The sequence below is a fragment of the Engystomops pustulosus genome, chromosome 5 (assembly GCF_040894005.1).
Source record: "Engystomops pustulosus chromosome 5, aEngPut4.maternal, whole genome shotgun sequence".
Lineage (NCBI taxonomy): Eukaryota > Metazoa > Chordata > Amphibia > Anura > Leptodactylidae > Engystomops > Engystomops pustulosus.
Window position 1 is genome coordinate 43,094,439 of NC_092415.1, and position 24,135 is coordinate 43,118,573.

At 41.4% G+C, this 24,135-nt stretch overlaps 2 protein-coding genes across 7 annotated transcripts in view; one reads left to right on the top strand and one right to left on the bottom strand.

Annotated features, from left to right (window-relative positions):
• Positions 1-968: 968 nt before the first annotated feature.
• Positions 969-10,991, top strand: XKR9 (XK related 9). Its single transcript, XM_072154657.1, has 4 exons — positions 969-1,524; positions 3,553-4,073; positions 6,561-6,763; positions 9,296-10,991. Exons 2-4 carry the CDS (start codon positions 3,808-3,810, stop codon positions 9,916-9,918), a joined length of 1,092 nt encoding a protein of 363 aa, XP_072010758.1. The 5' UTR covers positions 969-1,524; positions 3,553-3,807; the 3' UTR covers positions 9,919-10,991.
• A 1,695-nt stretch (positions 10,992-12,686) lies between these two features.
• Positions 12,687-24,135, bottom strand: part of CSPP1 (centrosome and spindle pole associated protein 1) — a 45,286-nt gene continuing 33,837 nt past the window's right edge. For 5 of the 6 annotated variants that reach the window (XM_072151777.1, XM_072151778.1, XM_072151773.1 and 2 more), the window contains 13 exons: positions 23,915-24,027; positions 23,229-23,378; positions 22,844-22,999; positions 21,326-21,430; positions 20,275-20,341; positions 18,937-19,063; positions 18,648-18,790; positions 18,300-18,443; positions 16,774-16,817; positions 16,604-16,667; positions 15,525-15,634; positions 14,695-14,848; positions 12,687-14,577 (listed from right to left, as the gene is read on the bottom strand). In XM_072151777.1, the coding sequence (XP_072007878.1) occupies positions 14,339-14,577; positions 14,695-14,848; positions 15,525-15,634; positions 16,604-16,667; positions 16,774-16,817; positions 18,300-18,443; positions 18,648-18,790; positions 18,937-19,063; positions 20,275-20,341; positions 21,326-21,430; positions 22,844-22,999; positions 23,229-23,378; positions 23,915-24,027 (1,616 nt within the window). In that variant the 3' untranslated portion in view covers positions 12,687-14,338. The remainder of the gene's footprint in view (positions 14,578-14,694; positions 14,849-15,524; positions 15,635-16,603; positions 16,668-16,773; positions 16,818-18,299; positions 18,444-18,647; positions 18,791-18,936; positions 19,064-20,274; positions 20,342-21,325; positions 21,431-22,843; positions 23,000-23,228; positions 23,379-23,914; positions 24,028-24,135) is intronic. The other variant, XM_072151776.1, reaches the window with a different exon arrangement.

Genomic DNA, 24,135 nt, shown 5'->3' on the forward strand with positions numbered 1-24,135 from the left:
TATAAGTTTTAATAGCTCTTTATTAAATGAAAACCTTTTGTACATAAAAAAAATTTGTTTTGCCATATTCTGATGCTGATAACTTTTTCATACTTTGGCATACAGAGCTGTGGTAAAGGGATTGTCCGGGTGTTAAGAAAAAATCTATATAGCTGACCTGGGGGCTGTGAACCCTAAAACTTATACTTAGCCTCTCCGGCGTTCCCCCAGTGAGAGGAGAGAACCGGTTTACAGAGGCCGGCACTGTTTCCACCCATCTGGCATGTCCACCTGTTCACTGATGCCACGCCGGATATGCATTGAAATTAGGTGGTTTCTCTGCATTAGGCAGGTGGTTTATTATAAGATATGTGAATGTGATCTAAGATATGAGATCCTCAAGGCTTATGGTTCTTTGAGCAACAGAACTGGACATACAGGCAGATAAAAAATAGGTGGGAACTGGATCTTTTCTGCAGCTTTCATTTCCATATCTTTAGCTGTAGCTCACATAAGCCTGATGTCATCTGAAAGATGAGATTGTTATCTTTAATATGACACCAGTAACATGTTTCTAGTTGCTATAGAACAGAAGACACTGGGGGACATTTACTATGGCGTTTCCGCCAGTTTTGTGGCGCTCTCACCACATGTTCTGCTCTCAGACGTATTTATTAGCTGGCGGCGCCAGAAAAAATGACTTTTTCCGTCTGCTCCGACTCTTCTCCGAAAAGGGGCGTGGCTTTGGCGGAGTGGAAACTCAGACACAATTAATATGTGTCGCAGCCCTTTTTGGGCGCTGTAAACTGGCGGAAAGTAGACCAAAAGAAAACTGGTCTAGCAGGGACTGTTGGACGCATTTCTGGTGCTCGGGACAGATTTTGGTCCCAGGGACAGAAAATAGTCTCGGCGCCAGAAATGTCTCTGCACAGCTCTACAATATTAAATGTGTATCTTCTTTCCCAGAGCAGGTCGGTAACAAAGCCAGTGCAGACACCGACACTTTAAGTAAATGTCCCCCACTGACTCTACCCCTGTAACCACTAAAATTTACTCATCTCGGGGACCAGATATCACATAAAAGAGGGAATTTAGAAAGGACATTTGATACGCAACCTGAAAGGGCTGGTAGTTTAGTAGGGTTCTCTTTAAGCTCCCCGTTAGATAAAAGCAAGTTGTGTGCTTTAAAATGTTCAGAGGTCACATTGAGTTCACCTGTAAAGGTTTTAGGTTTATCCTTAAGTTTTACACACAGTCCCTTGATATGGTATGTGAATATATTGTGTAGTGGCAGCCGCATTATTTATAAAGGGATTTTCCTCTTCCCGTCATGGTGGAGGAGTAGCCTTTGACATAGTTTGTTGCCGGAGTAACCCTGAATGTATAATGAAAGCAGCCGACCTGCCCATACCTACAGCCCTTCCTACATTGTTACCCCCGTGGATATTCTCTACGCTGCTTCCTCCTTGCTGTAAGCTGCAGACTTCTACAAGAATTTATTACCTTCCCTTCTATATTTCTTCTCCAAATACTATTATCTGTGAGGTAAGAGCCATTTCTGCCACTTCATTTTATACTGGGAAAGAGAACAATGGATATAACTGCAATAAGAAGTAAAAGCCGAGCACAGAGATGATGAGGTATAAGACTAGTAACATCTACATGGTATCTAAGGCTGCGTTCACATCTACATCATTGCTTCCATTAGAGTATAGGAAAAACAAGTGAGGTTTGGGCGACTCTCTCGTGTCTTTATTAGTGTTATATGAAGTTGTTATACCTCAACATCTGTGACATCATAAATAGGTTACATTATATTCACATTATTAGAATTATGACAGGTTGTAATAAATGAGGGGGTCCCCTTTTTAGAACTGCAGGCTACACCTAGTGAACATCAATGGACCTGAAAAATTCTCAATTACTTTGTCTTTGTGTTAAACGCTTTTGTAGCTAGATGTAGGTTTTTACAACTCCCATACAGAATAAGTAAGTGTGATACATACAGATATATATACCGGTAACATTTCACAAGTTTAATATTCTTTACCAAAGATAACATTCATAAAAAAGATAAGAGATAACCCATTTATGATATTATATACAAGATAAATATAACCAGTCCTCTCCATACTGGTCTGGTGTCTGCTGTATTATATAGCAGACACCCTGCATTAAAGGGGTTGTCTGGGTTTAAACAAAAATATATAACCAGCCAGGAGGGATACAAAACACAAAAAAGAGCTCATACTTACCTTTGCCGTTGCTCCATGCCATCTTTTGTCAGTGCCATGCCTTTGTAAACAGAAGCAGGTATGCCGCCCCGACCACCGGACACGGCATTAGATTCAATGCTGTCGTCGGCGATCAGATGTTGTTGGATCTCATTTTTCTGCAACTTTTCCATATGTGCACCACAACGATTCACTTTAATGATCTAATAATTATAGCTGTTTAGACTCAAGTTAGTTGTATTGGCCACCTGCGGCTTTTAAAAAAGTTGGAAAAAAACTGCATTACAGCTTGCCGGGCCTCAGGTGGCAAACTTGGCATGAAGAAGCAAGAGAACCAAAGAGTTGCATTTTTCACACCAGGCATCAATGTTAGACTTACAGACACACACCCAATTCAACACAAGGAAAATCCAACTAAGAAAAAGTAGACTAAGAAACAAGAAAAAAAAAAAGGAACTAGACTGACAGGAAACTAGAAAGAGAAAATAGAAATCTCCCACAGAGTCTTCATAGGGCTTTGTAAATGAAAAATAAAAAGTTTTGGATTTTGGAGTGCAGGAAGTAATTTAAAAAAAAATAAATTAGGAAATCTAAAAAACTGTCTATAGATGTGTGCTTTACAGACCAAGCAGAGGGAGTCCCCTCCAACATTTATCATCATATTGTATCATATATCTTTCTTAAAGGTCACATGAATAACCTTTGCACTTGATGGGAGTCCTTGCATTGTACAGAACCCTCTAACCCTTCTCAGTCTAAAATTCGGTGGCTGGTTTGGTTGGCCATGGGCCCCTTAAAAGCTTGGGACCCGGGCTACCGCCTAAACCGCATTTATTGTAATCCACTACTGCAGCCAGCACATGGAGCACAACCCCTTTAAGGAGATTATTGTTGAAAACATTGGGGCTCATTTACTAAGGGTCGGCAGCCCACAGTATTGTCAGAATATCGGACGATTTCCGATGTGCGCCGCATTTAGAAGGGCTTTTGTCGCACGCAATCGGATTTCACACGACACAAACCGGGGGGGGGGGGGGGCGTGGCCGTCGGAGGATCTCACGTATCCGGACAACGCGGGATTTAACATTCAAAATTGTGTCACAAGCCATGCACTTACATGCACCAGGATGAAGAAGGTGAACTCCGGCGGACCTGAGTGGGGAAGCGACGCATGCAGGAAATTGGATGTACGATGTTAGTGAATCGCGGCAGCTCCGAATCCTCGTCGGACAACGCACCTTGGGATTGCGACAGGACGGGTAAGTAAATGTGCCCCAATGACTGATATGGTAGCCATGACTATTTTGTGACTGTAACAGATTTTACCTCTACATTTTAGGTAGATGTCAATTACCCAATGGCTGCAAACATTCAAGAACTTGAAGAATGAAATTTTCTACAACCTTTAGTAAAAATTACCTTCAGCATGAAAACATATCATACACATGAAACATGAGTTGATATGTATATTTTAGAAGAAATGTTGCAAATTGACTGTAAACTCTCATGACCGCTGTTGTGCGGTGAAGAAATGAAGTGATGATTGTGGTTCGTGGTAAAATGATGTAAGACAATCCCAGCAGGACTCCGGAGGATGAGCTTCACAAAATGGAATTTTATTATGACTGTCTTTGGGATTTTCTCCTTCCTCTTTGACATCGGAGTAGATTTGTGGATTTCCTTCAAATACTTTCAACAAGAACTTCACCTCTTTGCACTGTTAACCATCTATTTTGCCCTTGTGTCCACACTAATTGTACAGACTTTTAGTTATTCCTGGTTCAAAGATGATGATGACGATGATAAAAGTACGAAAAGTGTCCTCATTACTCATCTCTTTCTTGTAGGAGCCTTACTCAGGTAAGTGTAAAGCAGAAAAACATATGCACATGTCAAGTCTGGAGGTGTGCGTTTTCTGATCTTTCCTGAATGGGGTTGTCCTTTTTCGAGTTCTCTCTTATCCACAGGGTGTTGATACCAAGGGGACTGGTCAGGGTCCAACTGCTGGACCACCACCGCTTACAGAAATCCAGGGAGTCCCATTCTCACTAAATCAGTAGTATGACAGAAATCACCCTGACATCCCTTATGATGTGGATATGGGATAATTTAAAAACTTTGGACAACCCCTTTAAGGCTATACAGATTACATGTCAGTGAATCAAAAAGAATTAATAGTTTATTGTTCATATAACTTGTTTGTAGCACAATCCAATATAAGTGAGTGGGGCTAAGGTGTAATGCCAAGCATAGCCACTGTGCAATGTACGGCGCTTTGATAAGTAAGCAGTAACTTCTGCACTTTTCTGAACACTGCTCTCGCTCTCTGGAGATGATGTAACATTGTCCAGTCCTTATCATTATTCCTTATCTACCTACATAATACATTTGTGTGTATAGTCATCAGCTGTGGCCGTGAATACATGGAATCTGGGTTAGGTCAGAAGCCATTAGCTTGTGGTTGACCTAAGAATTTGCTATTGTGCATGCGGAAGTCATATAAGATTAGGTGAATTGTTTGCACGGCTCCATATCTCAAGTGTTAGCAACGTGGTTATGTTTCGGGGCATTGGTAGTGAACACACTCTATGGGCCGCATTTATCAGAACCAGTGCAGTGTGTACTATGTGCAGTTTGCTTGTGTAGTGTACAGGGGGCGCCAGATTAATCTAAACTGGCGCTCGGTCTTCATTAATCTGGAGCCCCCTGCACAGTTTGGGAAGTGTGCACTATTTTTTTTTGGGGGGGGAGCACCTTGTTCATGCTGCAGAATTGTGGCGCTGACAGTAATAAATGTGGCGCAATCTCCGACTAAGCACTAACAGGTCCCCTGTGGTGCACATTTTTTCTGTCTTGTTGAATACAGTGCACATGTTTTTTTCAGTGCAAAGTCAGACAAAAGGTGCAAACACTAATAAATGTGGGCCATAGTATGTGCTAGGGTTGCACAATGCATTGAAACATTGGTACTTTTTCGATACTTTAAAGGGAACCTACCACCACGATTCTACCTATAAAGGTAGATCGGGTGGTAGGTGGATGTATGGGACATGAGGATAGCCCTTTTTAGAGCTAAACCTCACGTCCCGGCTCTTTTTTAGAAAACGTTATTAGGCTAATATGTAAATTTTGTTAAGCGGCAACTGGGGCATGGAGTAACCGGACATGAGGCTACACATCGCGGCTACTCCACGCCCCAGTAGCCATTTTTCTCCTCCTACCCTGACATCTTTGGTGCGCGGCTCATCATCGCTGCTGCGTGCTCTCGTACGAGAAGCCAGCGTTCTGCACAGCTATGAGGAGCTGCGCGCCGAAGATGTAAGAGTAAGAGGAGAAAAGAGGCTACTGGGGCGTAGAGTAGCCGCAACGTGTAACCTCATGTCCGGCTACTACACGCCAAAGTAGCCGCTTAACAAAATTTACATATAATAACGTTTCCTAAAAGATAGCCGGACGTGAGGATTAGCTCTAAAAAGAGCTATCCTCACGTCCCATACATCCACCTACCACCTACCTTTATAGGAAGAATCGTGGTGGTAGGTTCCCTTTAAAACTCAGATGACTGGATGACAGATTCCTAGTAGCCATCTGCAGGGGAATCTTCAGAGGTTGTGCAGGGAATCCTTTGAATAGATGTGTCAGGCCATTGGCAGAAACCACATTGTCAGGGAAACAGCATGAACGGTCTAATTTTGGGTCAGACAAATTGAACTTGTAATCTCCACTCTTTAGCAGTGCAATCCAGTGCTCCTATCCTAGGCTATTAACCTACCTGCAATAGGAAGGATTTTTAGCTAACTAAGAGCTTCCATAGAGTCACACAAACTCCATGCACTGGTATATAGAGATGGATATACTCAGAGATCTCTATATATATCAATACATTATCCTTATTTTTAAAGCATGTAATTAATACAGTTAAATTGTATGGGACACAAAATAAATTATACATTTTAATTTAACATTACCAGGACAACCTTTACAATACGTATAATAGATTGTGATAACGAACAAAAGATTTCCTCGCAAAACCCTGTTTGATCTTTAAATGGAAACCCATACACAATCGGGCAGCGCCCCAGCCCTGGCATTTGCATTGCGTTTTTTAACACAACGTAAATGCCCCATGTGACTGCACCTTAAACATTTTTCATTCAAATAATAGTTTTTTCTTTTCTTGAAAATATTGAGTACTGTGAGACTTCAGATATCATATCAAAATTCTGGTATCTGTGCAACCCTAGTATATGCTGAAAAATATTGGAACATCTGTATTTTTTTTTTTTATTCTAATTTTACATTTCTTAAATATTTTGTTATTAACTGACCATTCTTTATCACATCTAGATACTGGTTTGCAGTGAAATATGGTTATCAAGCGACATACGACCATAGAAGATGTAAATTTCAGGCTACCAAGCAGAAAGCAGTGTGTGCTATGACGGACCTGAGCATGCTGCGCTGCTTCAAAACCTATCTGGAAAGTACCCCCCAGTTCATACTTCAGCTGTACATCCTCATGGAGCATGGTCACATCACCATCATGCAGTGTGAGTCAGCAGTCTAGTATTTGCTTTGTAATTAATATGCGTTTCACTTATAAGCCACTATATAGAGTTTCTATTAAGATTCAGGGCACCCTCACTCTTTTTTGTTCATTTACTTCCTAAGAGCAAATTGAAGGAAGTTTCCAAATAGCTTTTATTATAACTATTATATAATCCTCCTGCTGTATAGTCTGCGCTACTCTTATACTTAGCCGATTGTGCTGCTGCTTATGCCATAGTTTGGACTGCACTATACTCCTGGCTGTGTACACTCTCTACCCAGACCCCTCTGCTTACATTAGTGAAAGTTGTATACATCAATTTAAAGTGTTGAGTGAATATCCAATTCGATATTTTGAAATTGAGACAGACGGAGGAGCGTTTACTATGTATCAGTGTAGCGAGAGAATAAGGCACATAGGGTGGGTTCTAAAAAGCGAGGGATGGATAAAATACACACTCTCCAGCAGCAGTATCTGTAATTATCTGGATTTATTCATTGATCACTAATAAAATGTGTCTGTGACGTAATTACCGACAAACACCTTTTCTCCTTTAGCAAGCTAATAGGCTGTGAATGGGCTGGATACTGGGAGAGGGGCAGTAGGCTGTATACTAGGGTACAGGGGGCTGCTGGATGTATACTGGGGGCGGGGGGCATGCACTGGCTGGCTGTATACTGGGAACAGGCTGGGAGCAATTTCCTACCCTCGGCTTATACTCGAGTTAATAATTTTTCCAGTTTTTTGTGTTAAAATGAAGTACCTCGGCTTATACTCGAGTATATATGGGTATATAGTCCCTTGGAAACAAGATATCTGTCCTTTGATACAACCACCGCTGCACTACTTTGGCGCTATTGAGCACTGCTTGACCAGTTGGATTCAATGTTCATAACCACAGGACGGCTGTGGGACATACAGCAGTGATGGTGGTATCCAAGGACTGCTAATTAGTTTCTAAGGGATTGTGTAACTGCATTTATGGGAAATTATCGGCACAAAGGTACTTTTTTTTTTTTTTTTAATAACAACCAATTGAAGAAATATATGTATAAGAAAGATTAATTAAATTTAATATGAATGACCAGCTAAAAATACCCCTTTAATATATAAAATGATCTTTATTTTTTAAGTGCTTTGGGGCCCAACTGGGCTCCAGCCAGATCACGGCCCCTATAACAGTAGTATGCATGAGGCCTTAAATTACCTTTTTTCACTGTCTCCTTCACTTGCTGTAGTTAATCTAGGTCTTACTTATACACTGATGCCAAAATTTCAATATTCCAGGTGTGCCTTGCCCTTAGATGATATATGTACAGGACCTACCTCTACAGAAAGGGAAACTTGATTTGTTTTTTTTTAAACTGTTCTCCCTCCTCATGTAGCTTATTGGAGAGGGGAGGGAGAACAGGGGGCTCTGAACCAGAACTAGACTTGTTTTATACAAAATAGCTGTAATAAAAATGTGAATGTCAAAAGTAAAAAACCATCACACAAAACCAATGACAAAAAAGTGATGTGTCCTGAAAAGCAGAATCGGTCCTCATCCTGCCATTAATACTTACAGTGCATAATTCATATTGGGTATTGCCATGTCTGTAACAAACTGCCATAAAAAGGTTAAAAAATTTTGAAATTTTTTTTTAAATATCTGCAGATTTGAGATCTGGGGGTTTGAAATGTGGTGACATGAAGCTGTTTTTATTTTATTTTTTTTTCTGGAAAATTCATCATGCAAATGTCAAGACATTTACAGACATTATTCATAGTTGGTGTTTCCAGTATTGTACTGAGCAGGAAGATAAATATTAAGTCGTGAACAGAGCGTAAATTAGAAAAATGTAAAAAAAAAAATGCTTTTACAAAATTCAACTTAAGCCAAAAAAAAAACAAACCAAGCCCTACGATACATCTAAGATGGGAAGAGTTATGGACTTTTAAAAATGTAATGGTCAAAATAAACATTATTATTTTTCTTTCATGCCAGGCCTGGATTATTCTAAAGACACTGATATTTTTTCCTTACTTGACCAATAACCACTGTAATCTACTGAAGGGACAGATTTGTGTTAAAGAGGGCCTATCACCAGAATTTTACCCCTCACAAGAGAAATACCTGGTGGTAAAGGGTTAAAAGTCCTAAAATCATCTACCACTTAGTAGCTGTTCTTTAATTACAGCCATTTTTTTCTGACACGCAAAAGGAGTATAGATGAGTAAACATCTAAAGAAAAGAGTCAAGTTTTCTCCCGAGCTGCCAGTTAACCACGCCTCCTTCTTTTGACTGACAGCTTTGTGTCTCTTGAAAGCTCGACCTTAGTAGACAGGAAGTCCTCTACGTGTCATTACCAGAATGTTGTCCCTCTCACCGCATGGTGTATTGCAGTGAGCACTGTGTGGGAAACTTTCGGTCTTCTCACCATTTCAAGACCCCATGGTAGGCGGGGCCAGTGGGGGGGGGAGGAGTTTATTGTGCCTGTTCTTGATGACAGGTTTTCTTTGAATACCTAACATTATTACATTTCCTTTTTAGATCTCTCCATCCTGATATCTGCTTTCAGTATTTCATGGTCTACCGTGGATTATCAGATGTCATTACGAAAATCTCTACCCGGAAAGAAGGAAATAAGTGTGGGGTTCCCGCTACTCTCCTACACCCTCTACAAGTTTTTCACTTTGACCTCCTGGATCGTCAGCGTCGTCTTTCTAATAACCTGCAATATTTATATTTTTGCCGGCCTTGTGACTTCCTTGGGTGTTGCTGGATTTTGCTGGGCTTGGATGCAGGACACGGATTTCTGCACCAGCAAAGGAATGGAGATCCTGTACAGGGCTGTAGTAGGGATCATTCTCATCTTTACATTTTTCAATGTCAAAGGGGCTAAAACCCGAGTTTCTGTCTGTGTTTACTACAGTGTGCGTGTCTTATGCACACTAGGGATTCTCGCCCTGTGTTTCTACCTCAGACCTGCCTTTGCACGCACTTTTATATTTGCAGTACTCAGTGTGGCCACTGTGGTGACTCTGGGACTTGGTATTTTATCGCTGATCCTGTATTATGCCTGCTTCCATCCCACCCTCCACGCTATAGGTCAAACAAGTGAAGATGTAGTAGATGGAATCCCGGGTAGAATACAAAGATTCCTGATGCCATAGAAATGGTTTGTTTTAAGATTGTTTGATTCTGCAGCAATTTTACTTCTGTTATTAGAGATCCTTCAAGGAAATCTACCATCAAAATCAAACATGGATAATGAACCAGGGACACTTACTCATAGATCCAGGCACGGTGACTGTGGTTCTCTTTTTATATTTGTTCCCCTGGGCTTCCTTCCTTCTAAAATCAACATGTAAAATTATGCTAAGCAGGGGCACGTTACCAGAGCCCCTCCATGCTGTAGCTTCACAGGAGCACTTCTCCACCCCCACCATGTGCTGCTGTGAGATTTCGGGAAGTGCTGAGGGAGCCGGGGGTAGGTGAGACAGTCTGACAGCCTGTGAAGCAGAAGCATAAAGGGGCTCTGGGTAACACTCCCAAAGCACTTCTGTCTTATTACCATAATTTTAGAAGTTGATTTTAGAAGGAAGGAGACCATGGATAACAAATATAAAAAAAAGATTACCACAGTCACATTGCCTGGATCTATGAGTAAGTGCTCCCGGTCTATCATGTTCGATTTTGATGGCAGATTACCTTTGAAGGGCGTTTCCTATGTTTAACAGTATAAAAGGATCGCATTTGGATTGGTGACGGTCTGACCACTGGAAGCCCACTGATAGAATGAGGATCCTCTTCACCCAATTAATGGAGCAGCAAGCTGAGTAAGTGTCCAGATGCTCCATTCAATGTCTATAAGACAGCTAGGGGTAGCCGGACACTATATCCACAGGATAGGGGATAGCAAGAATCAGGTGAAAATTTTACTTTGGTTATGTTCAGCCATTTCACAAATTAGTTTTTAATATTAAAAATCCACTCGAAGGGATAAGTCATCACTCAAATCAATGGATCCAACACCCGGCAGCCCCAAGGATCAGCTGTTCTTATCGGTGTTAAGCAGTGGAACTAAAAAGAGAATACAGGCAGTCCCCCGGTTACGTACAAGATAGGGTCGGGACATTTGCTCTTAAGTTGAATTTGTATGCAAGTTGAAACTGTAAATTTTATAATTGAAGTTCTAGACAATTTTTTTTTTGTCCCAGTGACAATTGAGTTTCAACATTTTTTGCTTTAACCCCTTCCCGACGCGCGCCGTACTAGTACGGCGCGCACCGGGTCCCGGTGCATGGAGAGGGCTCGCGGGCCGAGCCCTCTCCATAGCCGGTAAGTCTTTGCTGCATATTGCAGCAAAGGCTTACCGGTAACACCCGCGATCGGTGTTTTCTCCGCGATCGCCACCGGCAATGCTGCCGGCGGCTTCAAAGAGATGGCGCCGCATAGGCGCCGCCATCTTGTCGTGGATCGCTGCTCCCCGATGACGATGACGGGGAGCGGCGATCCGTCGCCATGGTAACCTCGGGTGTTCCGAACACCCGAGGCTACTTCGTTTTAACCTATGCATTACAATGTGCTAATTGCACATTGTAATGCATGGGGAGTAAAATCCACATATACTGCCATACTGTAGTATGGCAGTATATGATAGGATCGATCAGACTACCTAGGGTTAGAGTACCTTAGGGAGTCTGAAAAATAGTAAAAGTAAAAATAAAAAAAAGTAAAAAAAAAAAATTATAATAAAAAAACCTAAAAATTCAAATCACCCCCCTTTCCCTAGAACTGATATAAAAATAAATAAACAGTAAAAATCATAAACACATTAGGTATCGCCGCGTCCGAAAATGCCTGATCTATCAAAATATCATAATGTTTTTTCACTATGTTTAACCCCATAACGGAAAATAGCGTCCAAAGTCGAAAATGGCATTTTTTTGCTATTTTGAAAAATATAAAAAAATTCATAAAAAGTGATCAAAAGGTCGCACAGTCCCAAAAATTATAGTAATGAAAACGGCATCAAAATTCGCAAAAAATGACACTATCAACAGCTCCATACACCAAAGTATGAAAAAGTTATTGGCCCCAGAAGATGGCAAAATAAAAAAAAAATATTTTGTACAGGTTTTAATTTTTTTAAATGTATGAAAACATTATAAAACCTATACAAATTTGGTATCCACGTGATCGTACCGACCCAAAGAATAAAGTAGACATGTCATTTGGGACGCAGAGTGAAAGCTGTAAAATCCAAGCCCACAAGAAAACGTCACAAATGTGGTTTTTCACCATTTGGAATTTTTTTCCCGCTTCCCAGTACACGCCATAGAATATTAAATACCGTCACTATGAAGTGCAATTTGTTACGCAGAAAATAAGCTATAACAGAGCTCTTTATGTGGAAAAATAAAAAAGTTATAGATTTTTGAAGTTGGCGAGTGAAAAATGGAAGTGAAAAAACTAAAAAAGGCCAAGTCGTGAAGGGGTTAATGGGACCAAGGATTATCAATAAAGCTTCATTACAGACTCCTTACAGCTGATCATTGCAGATGGAACTATAGTAACATCCAGAGGGGTCACAGTGGGCAGAGGGGTCCGTCTGTAACTAGGAGTCGTCTGTAAGTCGGGTGTCCTTAAGTAGGGAACCGCCTGTAGATGGGAAAGCTCCATCCACTAGTGGTCATGCCACAGTACTGCAGCCACAGCTCCTATTTACAGCACAGGAGAATAAATAAACTCATTTAGACCTAATTTTGGCAGAGGGACGACAATATGGAAGACATTTTTCTATCCTTCCTTACAGAGGGACCTTCTGCCACAGTGTTATATTCCCTGTCTTCACCTTGTTGTTATTGATGTTTTTGTACAATTGTCTTCTTCAAGAAGTTGTTATTTTTATATTAAATAAAAGAAGAAAAAAAACGGATTTGATTGAAGGTAATAAAATATAACTTTATTAAGTTAGAAAACATACTTTCTCACAACATCCTTAGATCCATAATAAAATAGTTTCAGTGCAAACAAGGGCGAACAAACGGTGAAACAAGTATATACAACAAGTTTACATGAAGCAAATACTAGCTTAACATTCCCATGGTGTCGTTTCTTAAGAGTAGAAACCCGTAAACTATCAGTAGAACACGCCTGTTGTAGTTGGACTACAGTCACACATCACGGATAGTGTGGTATATGTTCCGCTCACACATTTCAATATTTTTTTATATGGGATTTGCATTACACCAAGCCACGAGGTGTGACTGCAGCCTTATACACCTACCCAGAAAGCTTTGTTCTTCATCTAAAGCGAGTGTTTCCACTGTGATTCAAGTATGTAGTATCTGGATTTACAAGCATAACCGCAATACTGCTCAGATGTGAGGGGTTCTTCAAGTTACTCCAAGGATTGTCCATGCATCTACTAGTCAACATCTTCCACTGATGACCCATATGACTGACCAGTACCGTACTCCGTATGGAACCAGTATGTATCAAGAGGAAGCAAAGGACAACACACAAGGTATATATTAATAAGTCCCTGGAGTTATGTGAACTCAATTGGTCACTAGCTTAAGTAAATTAAGAGTGACAGTAAATGTAATAAACTTTGTAAAAGTGACGCGCTTCTTTCTCCACTTACCTGGCTCCTCTCATGTTCCCTTTCTTCCTAATAAAATTTTTAATTAAAAATAAAAGAAGTTTCAATCAAAAAAATCAGCTGGATTCCATTCTGCTAGGAAGCAGGACAGAAGCTCGCAGTGGTGTCAGAATACATAAAAGTCTATGGAGAGAGGAGGAGGAGAAGCAAGTCACAGCAGCTAGGTCTCCACAACTGCTGTAAAAATGCTGCGAACAAGTTATATAATGTCCATATATAGTATTGTGCCTTATATCCTCCGCTGTGCTATTGATTGATGCAGAGTTTGTTAAAAAAAAAATTAGGTACGATTAAAGGTATCTGACAAAGTTATAATCGCATAGCAGATATCAGTACTTCCGTAACTGCCTTACAGAAACAGGAGTCATTTTGGAGAGGTTTTATAAAATTTTGATGCGTGGGGCTCATAAATGCTTGTTTCCAGATGTTTGCACTACGCCTTAGAGTTACATGGAGCTCAAGCATCGATGCCCCAGGGCCTTTAACTAAAATTCATCAACTCAAAATCAGTATATGAGCAGTGTTTAGGTTGCACTACGACATTGTCTGGTAGAAGGATACAGACATAGACATCCAGAAGTCATGCTCTAAGAGAACGGTCTATGTGCTGTATGGCAGCCATGGAGGAAACCGAGGGGATTCATCTCATGTTTGCTCTACAGTTTGTCCTGTAAAACTGGCATCAGATAAACAGGTGCCCGTCTAGTATCTATGTTCAAGCATTAATATGTAACATTCATCAGAAGCCACAACATCTGAAAAGTGCTTTAGTGATTGACATTCAATCTCTAGGAAAGGCACATAAAGGACTGTGCTGAGAGGTGAGACGAGAAATAAAATGTGCGTTTCTTCTAATTCACCCACAAAGAGTGAAATGAAGAGAAGAATTGCCTCAAATCCCTGATACTTTAGATCAATGGCCATTACCCATGAGCAGTGGACAGGCCCTGCCAGTTGAAGGTTAAGGCATTTTCACTGGTAGGTTTCTCATTACTCATCTGTCCAGCTATAAACCTCTTCAGTGTCTCGGATGTGCCGGGACGCATCCATGGCTCTGTGGCTACTGTGTCCACCGTGTCCACAGACTGCGGCCTACGAACAGGTTTCACAGGGAAAGGTTTGAGAAGATCTTCTGCGTTTCCAAAGCCATCAGGATCATCATCTTAAGGTAAGACAAGTAAAAGGATTAGCAACCATTATAAAACAATACATCCAAAAATAGTTTGGATCTGGAGCCATCAACATGACTGTGTACAACGAACTCAGAAAACATCTGTACCTGTGCTGACTGTGCTTCTCTGGAGGTTGCTTAGTCTCCTGAGACGCTCATCGTTTCTGGCCCGCAGCTCATCTACGTTGAAGCTAGCAGCGGAGGTTAATGAGTAACGTTCCGGCTGGTGTAGGGGAAGGGGCGGCACAAGAGGAAGGTCATTCTGTGGATACATATTAAAAGCTTATAAATAAACTTGGAGCAATTTATCATTAATCTTTATAGAATATTTAGCTCTATAGCAAGGAATATGCAAATGAGTTGTGGGAAAATATGCCCACAGTGCTACCTTAAAAGGCAGCTCTCTCTATATCAATGTCTGGCTTACAAGAAGCCTAGTGATGTGATGTGCAATGAAGTGGGATAATAGCCAAAAAAGTAAGTCTCTGACAAAAGGAAACCCCTAACTGTACACAGCGCTGTTTCGATGTAATTTCAACTAGTTCAGTGTAGGGAACAGGTATAGATAGGCGTGAGCCTTTGGATGTAGGGAAGGAAGGAATTTGTCCTCCTTTTAAGACTTCTTATACAGGCATATGGAGTCTTAAAGGCCATGCATGCTCTATTGTTGTTATGTAAACAGTGTAGAACTGTCCTTTTCTACCTCTTTTACTGTACTGAATAGTAATTTTAATGTATGCTTTTACATAAAGTACTCTCACCCACAGGAGAAAGAACATCCATTGAGCACATCATAGTGCCCACATTTTGGAGATTACTTTATAGAAAAGTATATGGGAGTTATGGAAACAGACCAGATTGTAATTTGCAACATTTGCCTTGAGAGTGAAGCTTGAGAGAATAAAAAAAAAAAATTTAAATAAGTGATGGTATCATACATCATAGTCCGAGACCTTATTCTTGTGTCTCCTGCGCTCTCTGGCTGAAGGTAATGCTTGTGGATCAGGGATTGGATCGAAGAATGCAGGATACGGTTCTCCATTTTCACCTTAAAAAGAAATATACCAAGTAGATATATAAATATAGGTAGGGAAGTCCAGCTCTGATCTCTAAATGGTCTATTTTGTACAACACAATCTCCATTGGACTCTGAAGAATCCATATATTGGAGATAACGTATGCAGGATGTACAGTACAAGGTACTGCCCTTGTAAGGGGGGGAGCTCTCTTCTGCGGGTATAAGGGTCAGTTTAATTTCATACACCCTACATACTAGTCTCTACACTTATGACATTTCTCCGCAACGGCCCTTTGGGGTAGAACAGGATTTATGTCCCTGTATGTTGGGCATCTTCATGGGCTCAAACAGCCGAGTACGTTTATCCCTGTTGAGAATAACTTTCACAGTTTTTTCAGCAGGTCCTGTGTGGAACTATTAAATCATTTAGGATTTTGGCATCTCACTTTTCTGCCTGTATATTTACATTATGAAGTTAGAGTAGGGTACTGCGACACTCGGTGTAACCCTGCTTATCTGTACTAATATAATTTTCAGCTTTTGCATTAAACGATGGAAAATCTGCATGGCTGTGCAGACTTTGCAGATTATTTTAGAACTCTGATGATATTGTACACCAAAAAATAAACAATTAGAAGTCTAGGAAATGTAGCAGTAAAGCAATTCACATGGATTCACAATGTTCAATGTCTGTCTATACTTTATGCCTGCAGAATACTTCTACTACTATGACTGCAGCACATAAGCCAATAAATACACTGTAGATGTGCGGCTCCTAATAACAATTTATTAGGAGTTGATAACTCCTAATAAAATGTATCTTGGGCCACACTCCCGATAAGAGCATGACCCATATGATGCTCAAGCGATATAGAATTGTATAAACAACGTAGTTATCAATTACAAACATTCAAACGGCTGTTCCATACAAAAATGCTAAAAAGTGTCAAATACATCTAGAAAGAATGAAGCCTAGAGGGCAGAACAGGTTATTCTTACCTATGAACGCGCTCTCAGATTCAAGCAGTGAGGTCTTCAGTAGGTCTTTCGATGGATCACTGAGCTGTGGTCAAACAAGAACGCACACACATTTATAAAGAAGAAATCCAATGTATATACATATAAGAACAATCAGATGTTACTGGTGTACAGAGGGTGCAGATACGTACCATTCCAGGGCGCTGAAGGCTGTAGACCGGGACGGGTCCAAAATCTATAATGTAATAAAATGTAATAAATGTTAGAGGGGTATGAGAGGGAGGAGGAAGCAATGGAGGGGTGCTTACATTTAAGGTCACCCCAAACTCCCCTGGATAACCCATTACTAGGGTTTGGCATAATTACATTTACATTTTACACAGCGATGGAGGGGTATGAGAGAGAGGAGAAGGAAGCGATGGAGGGGTATGAGAGAGAGGAGAAGGAAGCGATGGAGGGGTGTGAGAGAGAGGAGGAGGAAGCGATGGAGGGGTGTGAGAGAGAGGAGGAGGAAGCGATGGAGGGGTGTGAGAGAGAGGAGGAGGAAGCGATGGAGGGGTATGAGAGAGAGGAGAAGGAAGCGATGGAGGGGTATGAGAGAGAGGAGAAGGAAGCGATGGAGGGGTATGAGAGAGAGGAGAAGGAAGCGATGGAGGGGTATGAGAGAGAGGAGAAGGAAGCGATGGAGGGGTATGAGAGAGAGGAGAAGGAAGCGATGGAGGGGTGTGAGAGAGAGGAGAAGGAAGCGATGGAGGGGTATGAGAGAGAGGAGAAGGAAGCGATGGAGGGGTATGAGAGAGAGGAGAAGGAAGCGATGGAGGGGTATGAGAGAGAGGAGAAGGAAGCGATGGAGGGGTATGAGAGAGAGGAGAAGGAAGCGATGGAGGGGTGTGAGAGAGAGGAGGAGGAAGCGATGGAGGGGTGTGAGAGAGAGGAGGAGGAAGCGATGGAGGGGTATGAGAGAGAGGAGAAGGAAGCGATGGAGGGGTATGAGAGAGAGGAGAAGGAAGCGATGGAGGGGTATGAGAGAGAGAGGAGAAGGAAGCGATGGAGGGGTATGAGAGAGAGAGGAGAAGGAAGCGATGGAGGGGTATGAGAGAGAGGAGAAGAAAGCGATGGAGGGGTGTGAGAGAGAGGAGAAGGAAGCGATGGAGGGGTATGAGAGAGAGGAGAAGGAAGCGATGGAGGGGTGTGAGAGAGGAGAAGGAAGCGATGGAGGGGTGTGAGAGAGGAGAAGGAAGCGATGGAGGGGTATGAGAGAGAGGAGAAGGAAGCGATGGAGGGGTGTGAGAGAGAGGAAAAGAAAGCGATGGAGGGGTATGAGAGAGAGGAGGAGAAAGCGATGGAGGGGTGTGAGAGAGGAGGAGGAAGCGATGGAGGGGTGTGAGAGAGAGGAGAAGGAAGCGTTGGAGGGGTGTGAGAGAGAGGAGAAGGAAGCGATGGAGGGGTATGAGAGAGAGGAGGAGGAAGCGATGGAGGGGTATGAGAGAGAGGAGGAGGAAGCGATGGAGGGGTATGAGAGAGAGGAGGAGGAAGCGATGGAGGGGTATGAGAGAGAGGAGGAGGAAGCAGTGGAGGGGTATGAGAGAGGAGGGGCAGCAATTCAGGGGAATGGAATGGAGGAGGCAGTAACAGGAGTGGTATGGGAAGATGATGCAATAGCAGGAGGGGCATGGGAAGAGGAGGACGGAGCATATTAAACAATAATCCTCCTTACCATCTGGGATCACAGTCTTCTTCTTCATCTTGTTCAGGTTTTTCTGCTGTTCCCTTAGTAGTGCCTGCTGCTGGATCTCTAATGTTTTATCGTCCTTTGGAGGATCAGGAAACATGATCCTAACGCCTTCACGAGTATCTGTATCTGTTTTGAAAGAGGAATCCTTTTGTTCCAGTGTGACAATAGAACTGAATATATTATGATATATGCAGCAGTATCTAAAGGATAAGAGTGATGTCTAAGGTACCTGAATCCTGTATCCCTGACACCACATGTATCAATAGTCAAAGTTATCTATAAAACAGGCACTGCATGTACCTTTTATTGTATACTGCATTGGTTATTTACCTCTGTACTTGAGGTTGTTAAATTCCCTGATGTTCTGCATGTTCACACTTTCCAGCCCTTTTAAAGACGGCCTCCTTACTGTGGCTTGAAGCTTCTGTCTGGCCAGTTCAAACACATCTGCTGAACTCTTCTCTCTTCTTCTTCTTTATGTATAAATAAAATTCATATATTTGCATTCACATTTGAAGGACAAAACATTCAATACATAAAAAATCTTCTTTATCAATATTTATATTTTTAATATTAAAAACCCCTATAGCTGGACAGGTGAACACACTGAGTACAGTACCCGCTCATGGATGGTATTGATTCATTATCTCCCTCTGTATCTTGTAATCGACCCTCTAGACGTCGCTGCTCACTGCGCAGCTGCTTCCTCAATTCAGTCAGCTCACTGATCACACTCTTCTTCTCATCTGTGGGTAAAACACAAAAACCAGACAAAGATCTTAAAAGCTTAGAACAAGTTTATTTATTTTACACTGGATAGTAGGGCTGCTCCGAACGCCAGAGACACACAGTTTGCAACAGCAATTCCTCCAGCACTAAAGTAAAAATGAGTGATGGGGACAGGAGAAGGATGGTAATGTTTAATTTCAAGGTAATAGCGGTTTCAATCTCCTCCACAGCCTCTATCACATCCTCTGATGAAAACCGGATAGTAGCTACCTTGCTCATGTTTAAGGCCTGTACATAAGACAAAAGGATGGCCAACACTAGGCTGCATTCACACGACAGTATGAAAACGGCCATATGCTTCCCGTACCGTTTTTTACGGGTTACATATGGCCACATTCATTTCAATGGACAATACATCCGACCATTTATATTGGCGTTGTTAACACTGTTCCGTTCAGTACCATACGCTAGCCATATAAAAATATAGAGCATGTCCTATTTTCTCCCGTATTTCAGTTCCGTATGCCCTAGATCAGTGGTGGCGAACCTATGGCACTAGTGCCAGAGGCGGCACTTGGAGCCCTCGGTGTGGGCACCCAGGTCATCACCCCAGAATGTTCACCAGTCAGGACTCAAAGAATCTTCCTGGAGAATCTTCCTACAATGATAGGGAAATTTGCCCTCCTCCTTTCAACTGCGTTGGTGTCTTTAGGAGGCTGAACGATTGAAAATTGTCAAAGAAAAAGGAGAAATAAATTACTGCTTAAATTGCTGTGCTGGCACTTTGCAATAAATAAGTGGCTTTTAGTTGAAGTTTGGGCACTCCGGCTCTAAAAGGTTAGCCATCGCTGCCCTAGATCCTAGAAGTTTATGGGGACATATAAAATATGGGTTACATAAGTGCTGTATACGGATGAAAAACGTTACGTATATACGGGCTCATGCGGCACAGAAATACAGGACTGGAGAAATCACACGTTCGTGTGAATGCATTCTTAGGCTGCATTCACACACGGTATGCCCCCCGTGTGGGCATACTGCCGTGTGCTAGAGAGGTGCAGGAGGTGGCCCCTTCTCCCTCCATAGGAAACAGCGGCGCACGGCCACATCTTCTATATACATTAGATATGTGGCCAGCTCAGTTGAAAGCAGTTCAGCCAACTCCCATCTAATGTGTATGGTCGCCTTTACGGCTGATCTTTCCTCCTGGATGATTTGCCTTACATACCATAAGCTCTCAGCTGATTCCTTCTGGCTGGGACTGGAGGAGAAGCTGTCCTGGATTGTGGTTCACCCTGTTTTACAAATCAGACAGAAGAAAATATTTGTACTAAGTAAATAGAACCATCATGTGGAAGATGTGAGATTTACAGTATAGTGTAATGAAGATTTAAGCAGAAAGTTGTCTTTCAGAGAACACTTCACAAAACACAAAAAAATTCCTAGAGAAATTATTGGAATAGCTGTAGTTAAACTAAAAAAAAAATGTAACGCCACTAACCTACCTGCACCCTTGGATAGGGTATGATATATCCTTTTTAGCATTCCCTATTTTATGTGAAATCTCATCCACTTACCTATAAAATAAATCAACTCCTGCGATATGCAAATGACGAGAGAAGAGTCAGTTTTTGCCTGAGTTGAGCATTAGTGTCACTTCAGGCTCAGATTTTTATCCTTAATATGATACCAAAAGCATGGTACTAGGTACTTTACAGAAGAACAAAGAGGCCTCTGAAGTTATGCTCCTCTCCCAGCCTATAAAAGCAACTACAGGCAGTCCCCGGGTTACGTACAAGATAGGGTCCGGAGGTTTGTTCTTAAGTTGAATTTGTATGTAAGTCGAAACTGTATATTTGATAATTGTAGATCCAGACAAAAAAAATTTTGGCCCCAGTGACAATTGGAGTTTAAACATTTTTTGCTGTAATGGGACCAAGGATTCTTAATAAAGCTTCATTACATACACCTTACAGCTGATGATTGCAGTCTGGCACTATAGTAATGTATCCAGAGAGCTTCACCAGAGGTCACAGGGGTCTGTCTATAACTATGAGTTGTCTGTAAGTCGGGTGTCCTTAAGTAGGGGGCCACCTGTAATCTCAAAATATGACTGTATTCAGCATATTAGCACATGACTTTGGAGTCCATTCTTTGAATGGACGATATTAAACATAAAAGAGTGAATAGTGGAAAGGTCATTTCATACTCTGAGGAGGCTGGAAGGTAAATGGGGTAAAAGCTGTTGACAGGTTCCCTTACATTTCTACAACACCTACATGTGACTGGACGGAGGCTTCACTCTCTGCTGTTGGCGGCCTCTGAGTACGAGATGAGAGCTTGTGTTGCAATGTTGGGATGACTGGTGAAGGTTGTCTTGGAGGCTGTGAAAGAAAACCCTGAAGAATTACTGAAATTCTGAAAACATCCACCAGTCCGGGGTAGCGCTTTTATACCGATTGGTGTGCGGCTAAAGGGGAGTCTACAATTTATCCCTGCATTTTAGTAACGCATTTTATTTACTATTTATATTTACTATTTATGCTAATTAGGGTCATATCAATGCTTCCTGGCGCACGAGTTTTGGTTTTTTTAGATTGTAAAAGGGTGATTTAGCAATAGCCATGAGCATACTAGAGCAGTGGGGCCATAACCGGATTCAACCTTGGCATATGGTCAACACCATGACCCTACTCAGTGTCCAGTGCCGAACATATGTTTTGAAAGGTGTCTAGAGAATGACCCTAGGCCCAGTTGAGTCAGTTATGTAAAGGGGGAAGGCAGGCATAGTTAACTTTTGTAATGTTTCAGCCATCAATTTTTATTATTAACCTTCCCTGATAACAGTAGTCTCCTGTTATTTTCTGTTTTGCACAAAAATATTACACAACAGAAACCAGAAAAAACCCTCAAATAAAAAGACCAAAATAACACTTCAATACAGGAGTTGCAGCAGCCTGTGTCTCTGTCTCCTGGATGTACCGTATATACTTGAGTATAAGCCGAGACCCCTAATTTTACCACCAAAAACTGGGAAAACCTAACGCACTGGTCACAGCCTCCCAGTATATAGCCAGCCAGCTCCCTGTAGAATACTGGCTGCCCAGTGCGCGGCTCCTCTCCGTTTTTCTGTAACAGCCGGCAGAGAGGCGCCCATGTTATCTGTCGGCTGGCGCATACTATGATGCAGCCGCTGCTGACATCATAGTATGCGCAGGCCGCCAGATAACATGGCCGCGCTTATGCCGGCTGTTACAGAAGACCGAAGACAGAAGAGGAGCCGCGCTGACATCGAGGCTGCCGGATGGTGAGTATGTAAGTTTATTTTTTTAATTGACTTGTGTATAATCTGAGGTGAGGTTTTTCAGCACATTCCCCCCCCCCTCCCCCCCGCCTGAATTTCCACCTCTCCGAGACTCACCACGCACTGCTGGTAGGGAGCCAAATAGTGTGTAATAAAGTTTTATAAAGTAGTGGCAGTTTTCAGAAAGCTGACAAAGTCATTTTTAAAATCAGCATAACATAAGCTATTGGAACCTGTCACCAGCTGAAAATGACAGTCCTGGTGAAAGGTTCCCTTGAAGTTGCATGTTAGATGTTTTTTCGATGACACAACATTTTTTCCTATTCAGATTTTCTACTTCTATTCTTTTAAACAATCTTTTATACTACTTTCAGGTTATGCGCTTTTGTATTAGGATTAAATCTTAACTCCTTATAACGTTTACAAGAAATCTCTAGCTGGATTAACAAAATTCAATAAAGCAGCCTCTACAAGGGTTTTATGTTGCACTCACTCTATCTTGCTCTTCAGGGATATTTTCTGATCTCTGCTGTTCATACAATCGTTTCATTTCTTCTTCGTGTTTTGCTTCCTCCTCTTTTCTTTTCCTTTCAGCTTCTTTCCGTCTTTCATCAGCCAGACGAACTAGCTCTTCGTTTTTTTGTCGTTGCTAAAAAAGTTTCAAAAAGAAAATAACTTTACTCAGCCCTGTGCTCTGCTATTAAAATTCCACAGCCAATCCACCATTTTGAATTTACCCAAATGTAGCAAACACTTAGGGAAATAAATAAAATATCAATAGAAAAACACCAATGCAATGAAAATATTGACTGCAAAAAGGCATATTTATAAACTCCCAATAAAAGCATAGGCTGTCTGCTATAGGCCACTTATATTACCTCTTCCTCCTTCATTTTCTTCCTATTTTGCTCCTCTTCAAATTCTCGTTGAATCTTAGCCCTCTGTTCAGCAAGTCGTCTTTCTTCTCTTTCTTCTTCAAGACGAATTCGGTCTCGCTCCTCTTCTTCTTTTCTCCTCTTCTCTTCAATCTGGATCAGACAAAGGTTTCTTATTGTAAGATATGAATCTAGAATTACAGCTAGTATTTTCTGAGATAATGATGACAATGGGACCTGTTATTCTTAAAATGTGCATAATTTTTACTATTTAAAATACTTTTTATCGCATAGCGTCGCCTCCAAAAACTTTAAATAGGAAGAAATATTTTGTACTCTACTTTCTTAACTTCAGCTACTGCTACTCCATCATAGCTCATGGCTCTTCTATAATAATCAGAATACATTAGTAATGAAGTATCATCAGAACCTAATGATTATTTGAGTAATATTTTGGAACTTTTGTAAGTTTCTATAAAAAAAAAATATATATATATAAAAAACAAGCTTTTTGTTATAAATTGTTGGCTTGAATTTGGACAATGAAAAGACCACAAAGCTCACATGATGGGTGACTGTCACAAGACGCATAATATAATTCTCATATAATATGATCCTCTCCTTTGTTGTAATGTGATTTCTGTTAAAAGTTTACTGTTCCCTTGTGCTCGGAAGATGTAACCAATTACCTGTTGGCGTAAGAAGTTCTTGTAGGATTCTTGCTGATGCACCTGCTGTTCACTAGGGGGTTCAGAAAATACATTGCCTCTTGCAAACTGAGAATTATTTGCAAACGAAAACCCTGAAAATTAAGTGCAGGTTTAAGATAAAATTTGCTGAAGAATTAACAATATTTACGTGGTGAAAAGGGTGTAATTAAGGAACAGCCGCAAGTGAAAATGGACATAGT

Bases quoted from the DNA above. Each gene is read 5' to 3' on its own strand.
- XKR9 (XM_072154657.1), top strand. From the start codon at position 3,808: ATGAGCTTCACAAAATGGAATTTTATTATGACTGTCTTTGGGATTTTC. The intron at 4,074-6,560 runs GTAAGTGTAAAG...TATCACATCTAG, and splicing joins CTTGTAGGAGCCTTACTCAG to ATACTGGTTTGCAGTGAAAT. The intron at 6,764-9,295 runs GTGAGTCAGCAG...TTTCCTTTTTAG, and splicing joins TCACATCACCATCATGCAGT to ATCTCTCCATCCTGATATCT.